General features: G+C 47.7%; 1 protein-coding gene across 2 annotated transcripts in view; it reads left to right on the forward strand.

Annotated features, from left to right (window-relative positions):
- The window catches only part of ITFG2 (integrin alpha FG-GAP repeat containing 2), a 57,060-nt gene that overhangs the window by 17,030 nt on the left and 22,067 nt on the right, over positions 1–17,963 (forward strand). Inside the window, exons 5-11 of one of the 2 annotated variants that reach the window (XM_040405426.1) lie at positions 7,053–7,189; positions 7,713–7,858; positions 7,987–8,081; positions 9,701–9,754; positions 10,847–10,938; positions 13,148–13,265; positions 13,349–13,522. In XM_040405426.1, the coding sequence (XP_040261360.1) occupies positions 7,053–7,189; positions 7,713–7,858; positions 7,987–8,081; positions 9,701–9,754; positions 10,847–10,938; positions 13,148–13,265; positions 13,349–13,522 (816 nt within the window). The remainder of the gene's footprint in view (positions 1–7,052; positions 7,190–7,712; positions 7,859–7,986; positions 8,082–9,700; positions 9,755–10,846; positions 10,939–13,147; positions 13,266–13,348; positions 13,523–17,963) is intronic. The other variant, XM_040405433.1, reaches the window with a different exon arrangement.

A 17,963-nucleotide genomic window follows, 5' to 3' on the forward strand; every position in this document is an offset into this window, starting at 1 on the left:
TCAGCAATGCAGAGCAGGGGTTCATTCACAGCAAAAGGGGGATCTTGTCACCCAGCAATTGAACAGAGGATTTTGAGAGATTTAGGCCCCTGTCACCCAGGCACAGCAGGGGTTTATTTACGGCAAAAGGGGGTTCATGTCACCCAGCAATAGAACAGAGGATTTTAAGAGATTTAGGCCCCTGTCACCCAGGCTCAGCAGGGGTCTGTATACGCCAAAAATGGTAAAATGTCACCTGACAATTGAAAATAAGATTTTTTTCAATTTAGGGCACTAAAATTGGCACTTTTTTGCATTAAAATGGCTATAAAATAGTCTTTGAAAAGGCTAGAGGGATGTAAAAGGCAGTAAAATGTGCTTAAGAGCATGGCAACTGCTCTGCAAACAAATGTGGATAGGGAAATAACTTAAAATAAAATAACTAAAAATTACAAATTATTAACCTGCAACTCAGAGAAGGAGGTGGATATGGAGTTGGAGGTTGAGGAGGCGGTGAATGTGGTGTTGTAGGTGGAGGCAGCAATGGAGGAGGAGGAGGTAGCCAACAATGTTTTTTTTTTATTTTTTATTGGGGTAGGTAGCCCCCAAAATATTGTGACAAATAAAAAAATAAAAAATAAAACAAAGAATCATTGCACTTGACTTGAGTACAAGAATGTATGTTTGATGGTGGTATAAATGTCTATTCTGCACAAGGTACAGACAAGTCTTGTGGGATCCAAGCCTGGTTCATTTTAATGAACGTGAGCTTGTCCACGTTGGCTGTGGACAGGCGGCTGCGCTTGTCTGTGATGATGCCCCCTGCCATGCTAAACACACGTTCAGATAATACACTGGCTGCAGGGCAGGCCAGCACCTCCAAGGAGTAAAGGGCAAGCTCAGGCCATGTGCCCAATTTGGAGACCCAGAAGTTGAAGGGGGCAGACCCGTCATTCAGTACATGCTCCACCATGTTGGTGAAATGCTGCCTCCTGCTAAGACGTTCCATATCAGCTGGTGGTGCTGGTTGTTGTGGCGTGCTGACAAAGCTTTTCCACATGTCGGCCATGCTAACCCTGCCTTCTGAGGTGCTGGCGGTGCCCCAGCTGCGTTGGCGACCTCTTCCTCGTCCTCTGCTTTCGCCTTGTGCTTCCACTGTGCCCCCGCTGTCAGGTGGGAATGCCACCAGCAGCGCGTCTACCAGCGTGCGCTTGTACTCACGCATCTTACGATCAGGCTCCAGTGACTGAATTAAGGACGGTACGTTGTCCTTGTAACAGGGTTCCAGCAGCGTGGCTACCCAGTAATCAGCACAAGTTAGAATGTGGGCAACTCTGCGGTCGTTGCGGAGACACTGCAGCATGTAATCGCTCATGTGTGCAAGGCTGCCTAGAGGCAACGAAAAGCTGTCCTCTGTGGGAGGTGTATCGTCTGTGTCCTCTGTATCCCCCCATCCACGCACCAGTGATGGCCATGAGCTGGTCTGAGTGCCACCCTGCTGTGAACATGGTTCCTCCTCCTGCATCTCCTCATCCTCCACCTCCTCATCCTCCAGAACTGTGCCCTGGCTGGACAATTGTGTACCTTGGGTTTGTGGGTGCAGGAACCCACCCTCGGAGCCACTTGGGAATGACTGGCCGGAAACCCTACGAAATGATCCCTCTTCCTCCCCCTCCTGTGCCACATCCTCTTCCATCATCGCCAGGAGCGTTTTTTCAAGGAGGCATAGAAGTGGGATAGTAATGCTGAGAACGGCGTTATCGGCACTGGCCATGTTGGTGGAGTACTCGAAACAGCGCAACAAGGAACACAGGTCTCGCATGGAGGCCCAGTCATTGGTGGTGAAATGGTGCTGTTCCGCCGAGCGACTCACCCGTGTGTGCTGCAGCTGAAACTCCACTATTGCCTGCTGCTGCTCGCACAGTCTGGCCAGCATGTGCAAGGTGGAGTTCCACCTTGTGGGCATGTCGTATATGAGGCGGTGAGCGGGAAGGCCGAAGTTACGCTGCAGCGCTGACAGGCGAGCAGCAGCAGGGTGAGAACGCCGAAAGCGCGCACAGACGGCCCGCACTTTATGCAACAGCTCTGACATGTCGGGGTAATTTTTAAGGAATCTCTGTACCACCAAATTCAGCACATGCGCCAGGCAAGGGATGTGCGTCAAACCGGCTAGTCCCATAGCTGCTACGAGATTTCGCCCATTATCGCACACCACCAGGCCGGGCTTGAGGCTGACTGGCACAAACCACTCATCCGTCTGTTGTTCAAGGCCCGTCCACAGCTCCTGCGCGGTGTGGGGTTTGTCCCCCAAACAGATAAGTTTTAAAACTGCCTGCTGTCGTTTACCCCTGGCTGTGCTGAAGTTGGTGGTGAAGGTGTTACGCTGACCGGATGAGGAGCTGGTAGAGGAGGAGGAAGCAACAGGAAGCAAACTGAAGCGCCCTGCAATCCTCGGTGGTGGAAGGACATGCGCCAAACTGCTATCCGCCTCAGGCCCAGCCGCCACTGCATTTACCCAGTGTGCTGTTATGGAGATATAACGGCCCTGACCGTGCTTACTGGTCCACGTATCCGTAGTCAGGTGCACCTTGCCAAAGATGGCGTTGCGCCGTGCACACCTGATTTTGTCCCCTACTTGGTTGTGCAGGGAAGGGATGGCTCGCCTTGAAAAGTAGTGGCGGCTGGGCACGACGTACTGTGGGACAGCCACCGCCATAAGGCCTTTAAAACTATCCGTGTCCACCAGACGGAATGACAGCATTTCAAAGGCAAGTAATTTAGAAATGCTAGCATTCAGAGCTAGGGATTGCGGGTGGGTAGGGGGGTACTTCCTCTTCCTCTCCAGCGTTTGGGATATGGAGAGCTGAACGCTTCCATGGGAAATTGTGGAGATGCTTGGTGACCCAGGTGTTGGTGTTGCTGGCAGATCCTCTGTGGGGTGCCAGGTGGCACTGTCACTCCAGAGGTGGATGAAGAGGCCGCGACTGCAGCAGAAGAGGAAGCAGGAGGAGCCAGAGACCTTTCTTGGTTTTTGAGGTGTCTTCTCCACTGCAGCTCGTGCTTTGCACTTAAATGCCTGGTCATGCAGGTTGTGCTCAGGTTGAGAACGTTTATGCCTCGCTTCAGGCTCTGATTGCACAGCGTGCAAACCACTCGTGTCTTGTCGTCAGCACATTGTCTGAAGAACTGCCATGCCAGGGAACTCCTTGGAGCTAGCTTTGGTGTGCTCGTCCCTTGCTGCGGTGGGCAGTAGGAGGCGTACTGTCTAGAGGACGGCCGCTCCGCTTTTGCACCCTGCTCCCTCTTCTGCTGTGCTGGTGGCTCTGTGTGACCACCGCCTCTTCCTCCGAACTACATCGGTCACTCGCATGACCTTGATTCCATGTAGGATCGAGGACCTCATCGTCCTCCACATCATTTTCCACCCAGTCTTCACCCCTGACTTCCTTGTCGGTCTGCACGCTTTCGAAAGCCCCAGCAGTTGGCACCTGTGTTTCGTCATCATCCGAGATGTGCTGCGATGGTCCTCCCATGTACTCATCTTGAAAGATAAGTGGTTGGGCATCGGTGCACTCAATCTCTTCCACTTCTGGGGCAGGGCTAGGTGGATGGCCCTGGGAAACCCTGCTAACAGAGACATCAAAAAGCAGAAGAGACTGCTGCATGACTTGGGGCTCAGACTGCTTGGCTGACTTGCAAGGGAATGAGGTGAAAGACTGATGGACATCGGCTGCAGGTGCCAACTGCAGTCTTTCAGCAGGAGACTGGGTGGGAGACAATGTGAAGGAACTGGATCCACTGTCAGCAACCCAATCTACTATCGCCTGTACTTGTTCAGGCCTCACCATTCGTAGAGCAGCATTTGGCCCGACCAAATAACGCTGCAGGTTTTGTCGCCTACTCGCACCTGAGGAAGTGGTTTCACTTGTGCGTGTAGCTGGCACAGATCGACCACGTCCTCTCCCTGCAACAGGAGCTCCACCAGCAGCACCACGACCTGGGCCCCGTCCCTTATTTGACGCTCTCCTCATATTTTTTAAATTTAGGATCTTGCCCTAAATGGGTGTTTAATTAATAGTAAAAAAGAACGACAGTATGTAAAGGGTGTATCTCACACGGCCTGCACAAAATGGCTGTATTTCAAATGGCTGTATTTCAAATGCCTAATTCAAACCCCTGTTTGTATAGAGGGGATCTCACACGGTCTGAACCTGTGTAGGCCTGAAGTAAATATATCTTTGCACAAAAAGGCTGTATTTCAAATGACTAATTCAAACACCTGTATGTAGAGGTAGTATCTCAGAGGGTCTGAACCTCTGTAGGCCTGAAGTAAATATATCTTTGCACAAAATGGCGGTATTTAAAATGGCTGTATTTCAAATGCCTAATTCAAACCCCTGTATGTAGAGGTGGTATCTCACAGGCCCTGAACCTCTGTAGGCCTGAATTCAATATTGGTGCACCAAATTGCGGTATTTAAAATCTCTGAATGTAACCCAAATGTATTAAGGGTGTATCTCACAATGACATCTGCATCAAAGGCTGCCAACTAAAGTTTTGGAGCCCAAACGACTGTTTGTTTAACAACTGAATTTGACAGCAGTATATAAGCCTGTAATTTCACACGTGCTGATGCTGCAAGGCCTGAAAATAGTGTTTTTTGTCAAATAAGTGTGTTTTTCAAACCCCAGAAAATGATGGGTGTATTTCTAGCTTAAATTGCACACTGACTAATACAGATGTTGTAGTTTGCCCCAAATGGTGATTTGCAATGTCCCAAAAGCTCAGATGCAGTGCTGGTGCACTAAGCATGCATAAAATGGCTGCCACCCACCTAACTAACAGAATTCTAAAAATTTGTATTTTTAGTCAATGAGCTCAGGGCAGGGTATAACGATAGTGCCCTGCACCCACACAACTATTTGTCTGTAGATCGCTGAGTTAGATTCTCTCCTATGCTCTCCCTGAAATCACAAGTCTAGCTGCATCCTCTCCCTACACTTGTCACAGCAGAGTGACGTGCAGCGATACGTGACCCAAGCTTATATAGAGCCTGGGTCACATGCAGTTTGGCCAATCACAGCCATGCCATTAGTAGGCATGGCTGTGATGGCCTCTTGGGGCAAGTAGTATGACGCTTGTTGATTGGCTGCTGTGCAGCCTTTCAAAAAGCGCCAAGAAAGCGGCGAACACCGAACCCGAACCTTTATGAAAATGTTTGGGTCCGGCGTCCAAAAATCCTAAAGTTCAGTCATAAACACTTATTCAACCCTAGTCATAAACGCTTATTTAAGCCACATTCTTATCAGTAAGATAAGAACTGAGCTATAATTAGTATTTAGGAGGTCAGAGATCAGCGATAAGCTGAGCTGCCTGACTAACAGAGTGAAAATTCAGATCCTGCTACTAGATAAACTCAAGGCTGCACAAAGCGACATTTTAAACACCAGTTTAGCTAATTTTTTGCCGGACTGGTGGTGAGGGTGGTTAGTTTTCTGGCTGGTGCAGATATCAGTATGTGCTCATGTCGGATGCTGAGCTCGATGTATGACACAGCGTATGCTGTCGGGCTATGATAAATCTCCCCCTATATGTATTTTGTATTGGTCATTGCTCAGTTGTCATGTTATTTATGCTGAAAAATGAACGTTGCTAAACTTATAACTTAAAAACTCAGTGGAGGTATTGCTGTTTTTTCCCACCACCCCAGAAAGAGTTAATAATAAAAGTTAATTATTAAGTTGTGTGAATCCCAAAGCGATGTAATTCAAATTAAAAAGTACAACTTGTCCCACAAAAATCAAGCCCTTGTAAAGAAAAATAAGTTATAACTCTTTGAAGGCGAAAATGAAAATAAAAAAATTGGTTGGTCACTAAGGCGTAAAATGCATATAAGCGAAAGGGGGAAAGCCTATTTTAATTGTCCTAAAATAGATTTTTGCAATATACTTTATTTTACGTTTTCTATACGAAATAGGAACCTGACGTTCATGTCAGCAGTGTATGGGAGTACGGATTCCACTGTGGGGCCCAGTGAGCAATGTAAAGGCAGGAGCACGGATCGCTGCTTCTGCCTTTTTGCTCTGCTAAAGCCTGGCATAGATGAGCTATGCCAGGCTTTAGTGGAGCGGGCACAGGCATGAGCAGTGATGTGCTTATACAGGGCTCCTGCCTTTACTAGCTCTGCTATGCTAAAAGCATTGGTACAGGCTTTTAGCAGAGCTGAATGTGTGCTGGCAGAAGCTCTGTATAGCACATTGCTGCTCCTGCCTGTTCTCAGGTGCCTATTTCGCATAGAAAACTGAGTGTTTATGAGCCGTCAGAGCAGCTCTCTGATGGATTCACAAAGAAGGAGCATCTGCAGAAGCAGTAAAAATGAACTGTAGAGGGAAAAGTGTTTGAAAGTCTTTTTAAAGAAGCACTCCCACAATAATTTTTATTCTCTGACCTGTGACAACGGTATAATGTAAACTGAAGGTAATCTTCTTACCAGTTAATGTATTTGTGTAACAGCTGTGTTATGTGACCAGCACTCTGATCTCCAACTCGGTTACTTCTCTATTCATTTCTATGAGACTGACATTGAGGCTCCCATAGGAATACATAGAGAAACAGGCTTCCTGTCCACACATAGTTTTTTTATAGTGTTATTTGTTGGTCACATGATGCAGCTGAGGATCAGAGGGAGGTTATAATAAATACAGTCACTGGCAAGAAAATACAAATAAAAAGACTCATGTCTGGTAGCCCCTGGTTCATTTTGGCGGTGAGCCGCTTTTACCCATGACAGCAACGAGGGATATGTGTACAGGCACATCTTATATAACCACCAAGCCAGCTCACAACATGTGATTTCCTTCATGAGCTACACGCTGCCAACATCGATCATAATAATGTGACTTGACTGTGTGTGTGTGTGTGTGTGTGTGTGTATGTGTGTGTGTATGTGTATATATATGTATATATATATATATATATATATATATATATATATATATATATATATATATATATATAAAATATAATATTTGCCCCTTTCTTCCCTATAAGATTATCCTGATTTAACATTTCAGATGGAGATGGCCGCTGTGAGTTGGTCTTAGGATACACAGACCGTGTGGTCCGAGCATTTCGCTGGGAGAGTCCACCAGATGCTGATCTGGCCTGTGGGCAGCTCGTTCCTCTAAAAAAATGGTTGCTGGAAGGACAGGTAAATAAGGCTACATGCACGCTACCGTATCCTTTATGTGGTCCACAAACCATGGATCTGCAAAATACGGATACTGCTCGTGGGCATGCTGCAATTTTCTCACTTCCTGCAAAAAGGCTGCCTATTCTTGTCCATAAAACGACAAGAATAGGACATGTTCCATATTTTGTATAATGACCACAAGGATGCAGACAGCATGCGGATAACGGCCGCATTTTTTGCTGACCCATAAAATTAAGGTGTATGATCTGCAGAACGAACGCAGACCTAAAGTACGGTCGTGTGCATGTACAGCAGCCATCACTTTCCCTAGCAAAACAAGCTATTTTCCAAGGACGGGGGTGTGTGTATACTTGATGATCTACTGACTGTGCTGGCTGTCATCTGTAAGGAGAGAACCCATATCTTTACCTAGATGAATGGTCTCAACTTTTCTTAAATATGTAAACAATACAGTATTCATTTGTACCAAAGGCCACTAAAATTTGATGCTGAGCATTAATTTTACTTTTATCTTCTGCAGGTTGACAGTCTTTCAGTAAACCCTGGCACAGATGGTATACCTGAGTTAATGGTGTCCCAACCAGGTTGTGGATATGCAATTCTACTGTGTACCTGGGGAGATGAGTCCAACTCGGGATCAGAAGGATCAGGAGCTGCTGAAGCAAGGTGAGGATGTTGGTAAAGAGTAACTAAGCAAGACTGTGTTTGCTGGTAAATCTGGATTCAGGTGAAATGTTTATTAATATTAATATATTCTACTCTGAGTCTAAACTGAATTTTCTCATGTTGAACAGGGAGACATCAGCCCGGGATGTCATCCTTCACCAAACCTCTGGGCGGATACATAATAAAAATGTTTCTACACACCTGATGGGGAACATCAAGCAAGGTTAGTGTTTCTTTGCTGAAGTGGTTGTGGTCAAGGCTTTGAAGGACTCATGCTTGACACTAAAATTTAAAGGGCTACATAAGGGGTGTTTCACATTTAAGACTTTTCTGGCGTAACCACAAGATCTCTGAGACCCCCACTTACTAAGAGAGCACCATTTTGGTGAACAAGGCAGGACGACTATAGCTGCATAAAGAGGAGGCACCTAAGTTACAGAAACAGGTTAATAGGCACGGCCATCTCTCCACATCATCCCCTCCACCCAGAAGTGGAACTCGCACTTACTAGACATTTTATGGCATATTCTTTAGATATTTATGATCTGTGAAGTGGGATTTCCCCAAGTATAGTATAAATTGGTTTAATATGTATGGGGGCACCCCGTCACCGCTCCTGACATGTCTATTTCCTATGATAAAACCATTCTGGAGCATCTGTTTGTGGTGCCTTTCCTCCTGTGAAATATCCTTACACACTATCTGTCTCATCAGTGTTGACAGCGTCAGACTGTGTATGGATACACAGAGTTCTAAGAAAATAAATATTTTATGGGTAATCCAAGTAAAACCGACTTGTCGGCAGAGATGACAGGTCCTTTTTAACATGCCTGATCTTACGTTCTGTCAGAGGCTGCATGTACACCATTTCTATGTACCATCTATCCAAAAGAGATTAAGAAACCTCATCAGTTGGGCATTGATATCAGGTCTCAGATGTGGTAGACATGGCACAGATTAGCAGGGGGTCGGGAAGACAAGTCCTTAGCAGCTTGAGGGAGGGACACTATTATGTGTAGATCCTGCCTCAGGGGGCAGGATGAAAATACAGAACAGCCTACAGAAATAGAGACCAGAAAATCCAGGGCTCTTATGGCATGAGAAATATAAGAAAAATAAAGATTTACTAGTTAATATTGCATACTACCAATAAAATGGCTGAACTTTAATGGAGATACAGTACAATAGACCTACAGTCAGATTACTAGGATGCAGTGAGTTTGGCTCCGAGGAGCCTGTATCTAAGGCCTTGTTCACATTATGCTTTACAGGATTACAGGCTAAGGCCTTATGCACATGACCGTTGTGTGTTTTGCGGTCCGCAAATTGCGGATCCGCAAAACACGGATGGCGTCCTTGTGCGTTCCGCAATTTGCGGAACAGCACGGTCAGCCATTGATATAACTGCCTATTCTTGTCTGCAAAACGGACAAGAATAGGACAGGTTATATTTTTTTTTGCGGGGCCACGGAACGGAGCAACGGATGCGGACAGCACACTGAGTGCTGTCCGCATCTTTTGCGGTCCCATTGAAGTAAATGGATCCGCATCCGAGGCGCAAAAACTGCGGCTCGGATGCAGACCAAAACAACGGCCGTGTGCATTAGGCCTAAATTGGATTGACGGATGTCTTTTTTTCAGCCTTACAAACTATGTTACTATGACATATATGTAAAACGGATTCCGTTGAGTGGCATTTATCCCCATAAAGTTTTATTGTAAAAAGAACATTTCCATTATGTCTACTGCGCTTTTGCATCTTATTTTTTTCTCTAATGTATATGTTAAACATGGGGCAATAACAAGATATGAACAGCCCTTAATATTTGATTTGTATATTAGGACCTGGTGTTGGAAACCGAGAACCTGGTCTCTTTGCACTATGCACCTTGGATGGTAAGTTTTTTCCATACTTATTAAAGTGGTTGTCCAATATAAGCCTCAGTTTTCTAAATAAGGTCCCTGTCTAGTGATCAGCTTAATCTTTTGATCAGCTGCTGCCTCCAGAGAAACTGCAGGCACAAATGAATTTCTCCTCCGAGTGTGGTATTATGTGGCCTGCTCTGGCGAATAGAAGGAAGGTCCTGGAGAGGAAACCCCACCAGTGACAATCATATCGCAGCGGTTGAGACTAATGGGACTATGTAGCACCACTTTCTACAAGTAGCTCTAATACATAACCCATATGCCTGATAATTTTGCTCCACCCTTTACCATGTGCTGTTCTATATTTGTTCTACATCTATGACTTTTTGTTGTGTCGAATATATGAAGCACATAGGCATAAAAACTGGCTATACCCATTAGGCTGGCCAAACACTAAACTGACAGATAACTGCCAGCTGAATGCTTGTCCAGCTGACCGCTACCCCCCCCCCCCCCCCCCTTCCCATATACATGCATGCTCGGGACGTTCCCATACACATTAGATAGTCGGACAATCCTTCTGTGCTTTGCAGGTTCGGCTGACGCAAATCTTATGTGTATGGCCAGCTTTAGATAAATGGAGACAGATCCTGTAAATACTTTAAGGGTGCGGCCATGTCAAGGTTTTCTGAGGTACCTGATGAAGCCAAAGTCTGGAGTGGATCATAAAATATAAATTACAGATACTGCATCTCCTCGTTTTTGTATCCACGCCTGGTTTTGGCTTCCAAAACTATCAGGAAATCTGAATGGATGGCCGTACCCGAATATGTTTGAGGAACAAGCCCAACTGTTGATTGAAACCAGGATTAGGCATGATAAGGGCTTTCACTTGTCTCTGACAGCTGCCCTATTTTTGGGTAAGAAACATTGGCCAATCCAATCATGCATGTTTATTGGGGATATAGGAGAGAGAGCTGGGCCACAAAATACAATATGCTGAATGGGCAGTGTTTTCTTTATACTTGTTTATACATTTTATTTATTATGCAGTCTTTGGTTAGGACATTGTGGCAGTTTCTTAAGATTGTGTTTTTTTTTCTTTGCATTGCTTCTCTCTAGGCACACTAAAACTTATGCAGGGATCTGACAGACTACTCTGGTCAGTTCAGGTTGATCATCAGCTCTTTGCTTTGGAGAAGCTTGATGTGACGGTGAGACAGCCTATATTGCACCAAAATGTTTTGTACAGATTGCAGTGCAGACAAAATGAGGGGGCTTTCTTCGACATTCCCTGTTTTTGTGATCGTGGGGGTCATGGTTAGTTACTGAAATCCTGGACCTAATGAAGGCTGAAAGGGCTGTCCAGCAGTAATGCCTGTCAGGCTGTACCTTAGAAATATAATTATATGACACAGTTTGCAGGTAGTTTCCATGATCCACCAAACTATTAGGCCTCATGCACATGACCGTTGTGTGTTTTGCGGTCCGCAAACCACGGATGGTGTCGGTGTGCGTTCCGCAATTTGCAGAATGGCACAGACAGCCTTTAATATAACTGCCTAATTTTGTCCGCAAAGCGCGGACAAGAATAGGACATGTTTTTTTTTTTTTGTGGACCACGGAACAGAGCAACGGATGCGGACAGCACACGGAGTGCTGTCCGCATCTTTTGCGGCCCCATTGAAATTAATGGGTCCGCATCCGAGCCGCCAAAACGGCGGCTCGGATGCAGACCAAAACAACGGCTGTGTGCATGAGGTGCAGACACAGCTACTATGCCTGCACTGTCACCAGCAGACCTCTTGCTCCAATGGCTAGGATCTGACATAACATGTAATGGTGCTATTACACTGCCTGATGTACGGGTAGCGCAAGGTCTGATTATCCGCATCCATTCAATGTGCTTGTGGGATGCAAGTTTGTTGGCATGCCCAGCAAGTCACCGAGGCCTGCCATGGATTTATACATATTAGATTACCTGTCAGTATTAGGGCTCATGCACACGACCGCATGTAATTTGCGGTCCGCAAAACACAGATCTGCAACAACAACAAAAAACGGGTGGCGTCCATGTTGCATCCGTTTATTTTGCGGATCCATTGTAACAATGCCTGTCCTTGTCCGCAAAACGAACAAGAATAGAACATGTTCTATTTTTTGGTGGAACGGACATGCAGACACATAATGCACACTGAGTCCTTTCATTTTTTTTCTAGCCCTATTGAGATAAATGGTTCTGCATATGGACCTGTAAAAAAAACGAAAAGGAAGAAAAATAAGTTTGTGTGCATGAGCCCTTACACAGACAGTAATAGCACATTGCAAAGCAGTAGCAATCTAGAAGTGATTAGAGGGATTACCTGAGATAATTAAAATTTCGAACAGATGAGGCGGCCAGAGTAGCAATAGGGAGGTTACTGTATGTAGTCAGGAAACTAATAGCCTTGCATTGGATCCAAACGAGTCCCCCATCGATTGAGGAATTGAGATCTAAGGTTAATACAATGCTGATGTAGGAAAAAGTAGTGTTTCTGAAAAGGGTATGCCCCCATAAGTACGACAAGTTGTGGTCTCAATGGACGACCAGTGGTAGTCTTACTGCCGGAGTGCCTACTGATATGATCAATGTCTGAATGGGAGGGGGGAGGGTGTGGGGGAGGTTTTTCTTCCATTTTGGGTGGGCGGAGGGTGAGGGATGCGGATAGAGTGGAACTGGTTAGAACTGTACCTGATTTGTTAATTCATGGACGCCTTTGAAAATCACATTTTCTATATGGAAAAGTTATTATATATAATAAATCAAAATGATCTGATAAAAAAAAATAAAAAATTCTCAAACAGGACACCCCCCCATGAAATTGGCTAACATAAAATATTATTCTCTCCACCCCCCATGCCTGTCCTCTTGCTGCTTCTTGTTTACAATCTGCTGTGTTGAGGTGCCTGTGACGGCTGCAGCCAGTCACTGTCATCAGTGGTAGACCACAGGCACATCAGTGCTGCAACTTGGAAAGAAGCGGTGGCAAGAGATCTAAACCAGCTGCCCAGGGAACAGTGCTGGAGAAAGGGGTGAGTACAAGATCTTCTTCTTTTGTTAATTTTAGCCAGATGGAGGGCTTGGCCGAGATTTTTCATTTTAAAGGGTTTGTCCTATCTTGCCGGATAAAGTGTCGGGCTTACAGAAACTGTCAAGTGGAACGCGGGCACATTTGTCAGTTTCTGTAAGCCCGGCTACCTCGGTCCAGCACTTAGTCCCATCTTGCTAGGGAAATGGTGGGACAACCCCATTAATTACCTTGGACAATCCCGTTAAGTGGGACCAAAATATGTCCAAAGAAAAGCACAGATTCCATACTGCATGTACATATGCTAAAACACAGGAGAAACCACTTGGTAACATCACCTGATGTTTTCCTTCAGGGGAACGGACAAGAAGAAGTTGTGGCCTGTGCATGGGATGGTCAGACATACATCATAGATCACAATCGCACGGTCCTTCGTTTCCAAGTTGATGAGAATGTCAGTGCTTTCTGTGCTGGTAAGTAAATGGTCATATAGGAAACATTTTGGTGCAGTTAAAGCCTGTGTTTTTCTTATTTCCCTTAATATCATTTTTCCTAGGACTTTATGCCTGCCGGGGTAACCAGAACAGTCCATGTTTGGTTTATGTTGGTTTCAATCAGAAAATTTATGTATATTGGTCCATAACACTTGAGAGGATAGAATCCTCAAACCTTCTGTATGTATTGGAGGGAAATGAGGAATTCGCATCCCTACTTAGTAAATTGCATATAGGTAAGTGCACCTCGAAAAATGCTGACTTGGGAACACCAGCAGATGAGTGCTGTACAGCCCCTTTCACATATGTGGTTAACTTCAGGGTCTGAAAACTTAGGCAGGATTAGGATTCTCCACGTTTTTATAACACACTAAATATACTCCTTTAACCATTTCCTTGGCAAGGACATATTCCAGTCATCCTGGTAGGGAGACACATCAGTAGCCAAGGATATATCTCAGGCTGTATAGCTGACAATCTAGGCTTTAAAACAAGACCGGGATCACTAGCTGAGATGGAACCTGGCGTACAAGAAATGGGTCCCAGCAGCTCTCACTTCTGATGCGATTTCTGTGGCTAAAAAGACAGCTAGCATCACACCAGTATTATTTTAAAGCTTTAAAGGCTAAAACTATATTGCCAGCTTTAAAGTCACCACAAAATGCAGTGGAATCTGAAAGCACCATGTTACAGAGCAGAAGAAACTGGACAGATTGATACATAGTTTTGTGGGAAGAGTCAGTAAAACTTGTAATTTATACATTTATATTTCTGCTTTTTCTATGTCCTGTGAACAGTATCAGTACTGAGGAGGTGATTGATAGCATTGTGTATATAAGTGTTTATAAGACATAGCTGTCAGTCATTGATGTTAGTCTGGCTGTATGTTTAGAGTTGTTATACTGCTGGAAGGTGAACTTCCGCCCCAGTCTCAAGTCTTTTGCAGCCTCTACCAGGCTTCCCTCCACTATTGCCCAGCTTCATCCACCTTCCCATCAATTCTGACCAGCTTCTACATCCCTGCTGAAGAAAACGCATCCCCACAGCTTGATGCTGCCACCAAGTTTAACGGTGTGGATGGTGTGTTCAGGGTGATGTGCAGTGTTAGTTTTCTGCCACACATAACGTTTTGCATTTAGGCCAAAAATTTCTACTTTGGTCTCATCTGACCAAAGCACCTTCTTCCACATATTTGCTGTGTCCCCTATGTGGCTTGTGGCAAACTGCAAATTGGACTTCTTATGGCTTTTTTCAAAAATGGCTTTCTCGCCCAATTCCTTGGGGGACACCGGAAACCTTGGGTATAGCTCAACTCCCTAGGAGGCGTGACACTAAGTGAAAACTGTTAAGCCCCTCCTCCAGCAGCTATACCCTCAGCCTGGAGAGAGAGACTACCAGTTTTTGCTTAGTGTCCAAGGAGGCAAGACACTCCCTGCTCTGCAGGGCTGTTTTTTCTCCTTCATTTTTTACTTTAGATTTTTTATTTTATTTAATTTTTCACAGGGACAACAGAGAGTCTGGACCTCTCTATTTTTCCCGGGGTCGAGCTGCGCCAGTGCCGGTCATCCGCACTGCTGCCTCCCCCACTGAGGACAAGGATGACCAGGGCAGCCCAGCTCCCCTGCATCCCGCCAGCGTAAGGGTCGCCCACACGTCAAGCCCCTCTCCAGCTTCCTGCCACTGCGGTGCCAGCAGCTGAAGGGGCGACCCTGCTGGAATGGACAGAGGGTGAAGACTTCAGGATGGTGAGAGTGGCTGTTCCCCCCCCCCCCCCCCCTCTGCTCCCTGCGCTCCGCTCACCCCCCAAGACCCTTCACCTATGGTATGCTGGGGATGTTACTTGGGCCCCAATCACCACAGAGCGGACCCTGATATTTCTGGCTAAGTCTCTTCAGCCACGGCAGAACAGGGGGGGAAGAGGCTCCAGGCTACAATCGCGAGGCAGCACCTGGCAGCCGGCACACTTCACTGCCAGCGGCATCGCAAACGTCCGCACATGGGAATCGCGGCGTTCGCTTAATTGCAGGGGCGGCACTGACTCTCCTTACTGTGCTAGGGCAGAGGGCCGGCTCGCTGCTCGGGACTAATGGAGGTAGACTTTGGCCATATGAAATGGCGGTCTCTCACTACAAGCCGCAGACCGCCCCTCCCCCTCTTCCTCCCTCTGCAACAGCTGCACCCAGAAAGTGCTGGCAGATTAAGCCTGCCTCTGCACCGGACCCTTTAACTGCCGGCCGGCAGCGCGATGTCCGCACAGAGATAGCGGCGTCGCTCTTGTGCCGGTACGGCTGGTACCTTCTGTGGCGACATCTATTCATTACTACGCCGCATACCGCCCCCCCCCTCCCCCTTTCTCAGGAGTATACAGGGGGGGAAGAATGAAACTTTTGGCGCCCTTACTGCGCCGCAGGCCGTCACTTCCGGCCTTATGTGTGTTTAAATCGCACGCGCGAATAAAACTAGCGGGGGGCGGGGCTTAGCTTCTCGCTCTCCTCTTATCCCCGCCTTACGATTAGTCCAGGAATCCAGCAATCTCTGCTGCCATTTTTTTCTGAGGGGAGGTTGTGCTCCTGCTCCTGCTCCTGCTCCGGTCCCTGCTGTCTGCTGTTTGCTTCCAGTCCTGAGATCGTCGGTCTGGTAGAACTGCTAACCCCTTCCTAGTGCCAGCAGCCCCTAGCCTGGACGGCCATAACATCCTAGCCAACATGTTCGATCCCTCAGGGGCCTCTGGGCCCTGGTATCATGCCTGCACCGCCTGTAGTGCACCCTTTCCACGGGTGCAATCAGACCCTCATTGCTCTGCATGCCAGGTTCCAATACAGGGCCCGCCACTTGCTGTGCCGCCCCCTGTCCTCTTGGATACTCCTGAATGGGCAAGATCCTTGTCCCAAGCCGTGGAAAGCCACACTAATGTCGTGGGCCGCCTTGCTAAGGCACAGCCTGCCACGCAGCCTGATACACCCCCTGCCGTACCCTCCGGGTCCGCTACTTCGGCCGACCCGTCTGGGTCCCTCGCTCCCAGCGACGCCTTGTGTCATCCTCGGATGCATCCCTGTCACCTCCAAGGGTACGTTCTCAGTCGGGACCCTCCTCCTCTCAGGACATGCCCTCAGAGGGAGAATTAGTAGATTCGGATTGGGATATGAACTCGGCTTTACCGTCCCAGCTGGCCTCTGCTGTGGGCCATCTCATTACCAACATTCGTGACACCTTTAAAATTCACGATGACCCTCCCAGCTCTGAGAAGGCCGGTGTGTCTTTTATCCGCCCCATGCAGGCGTCCACAGTATTCCCTCTCCATGCCGACTTCTCGTTGGTAGTCTCTAAGGCTTGGTCTCGCCCTGATGCTCGTTTTACCCCCCTAAGAAGCTGGATATCTGTTATCCCTTCCCGGCGGACTGCATCTCCACTTGGGCGTCTCCGCCTAAGGTTGACCCTCCTGTGGCCCGCTTGTCCAAAAGCACGGCCATTCCTGTGGCGGACGGCTCCTCTCTTCAGTCCGCTGAGGACCGGCGCATGGAATCCCTTACAATGGCCATTTTTGCCGCCTCCGGTTCAGCCCTCAGGCCGGTCTTTGCTTCCGCCTGGCGTCGGAAAAGCGATCTCGGAATGGGCTTCCCAGCTGTATCAGGAACTTGATTCGGACGTCTCCATTCAGGACCTCCGTTCTTTAGCCCAGCTCATTGTTCAGGCAGGAAAATTTATTTGTGAGGCCTCGGTTGATGCTGGTGCCCTCATGGCCCGTTCCTCTGCTCTGGCCATTTCAGCTAGGAGAGAACTTTGGCTAAAGGTTTGGACGGCGGATGCCGCTTCCAAACGGTCACTTGCTGGTCTTCCCTTCTCGGGCTCCCGCTTATTCGGGACCCGCCTGGACGAGATCATTTCTGAAGCCACGGGGGGGAAGAGCACCCATCTTCCCAAGCCTAGGACTCGTGGCCGTCCTGGTTTCCCTCGCTTTAGGTCCTCCCGCAGGGCCTCCGGTCCGTCATCTAATCCTTCCCAGGATAGATGTAAAAAGTATTTTTTTCGGACTCAACCCTCCTGGCGTAAGTCCCAGCCTGCTCGCCCTCCCCCGGCCAAGCAGACCCCTGCCTGAAGGTGCGCCGGGGTGGGGGGACGACTCCTGCTGTTCAGGGACATCTGGCAGGCGCATGTCTCCGACGCCTGGGCTCTCGAGGTTGTATCTTCCGGATACAAAATCGAATTCGCGTCCCTCCCTCCGGTTCGCTTCTTTCGCTCCCGTGTCCCGAGGGACCCCCAGTGTGCGGCCGAGTTCTTCGAAGCCATTCGCACCCTTCTGGAAAAAGGAGTGATCACTCCCGTTCCTCTAAGGGACCGTTTCAAGGGGTTCTACTCAAACCTTTTTGTGGTTCCCAAAAAAGAAGGTTCGGTAAGACCGATATTGGACCTCAAGCGGTTAAACCGTTTTCTCTGTCTTCGGCGGTTCAGGATGGAGTCCCTAAGGTCTGTGGTGGCCTCTCTGGAAAGAGGGGAGTTTCTGTCGTCTATCGACATCCAGGATGCTTACCTCCACGTCCCGATCGCTCGGTGTCACCAGCGTTTCCTTCGCTTTGCGGTGGGGAACGACCATTATCAATTTGTCGCCCTCCCCTTCGGCCTGGCAACGGCTCCTCGGGTGTTCACCAAGATCCTGGCCCCTGTCCTGGCCTTGCTCCG

This window comes from Bufo bufo, chromosome 1 (assembly GCF_905171765.1).
Source record: "Bufo bufo chromosome 1, aBufBuf1.1, whole genome shotgun sequence".
In the NCBI taxonomy this organism is placed as follows: domain Eukaryota; kingdom Metazoa; phylum Chordata; class Amphibia; order Anura; family Bufonidae; genus Bufo; species Bufo bufo.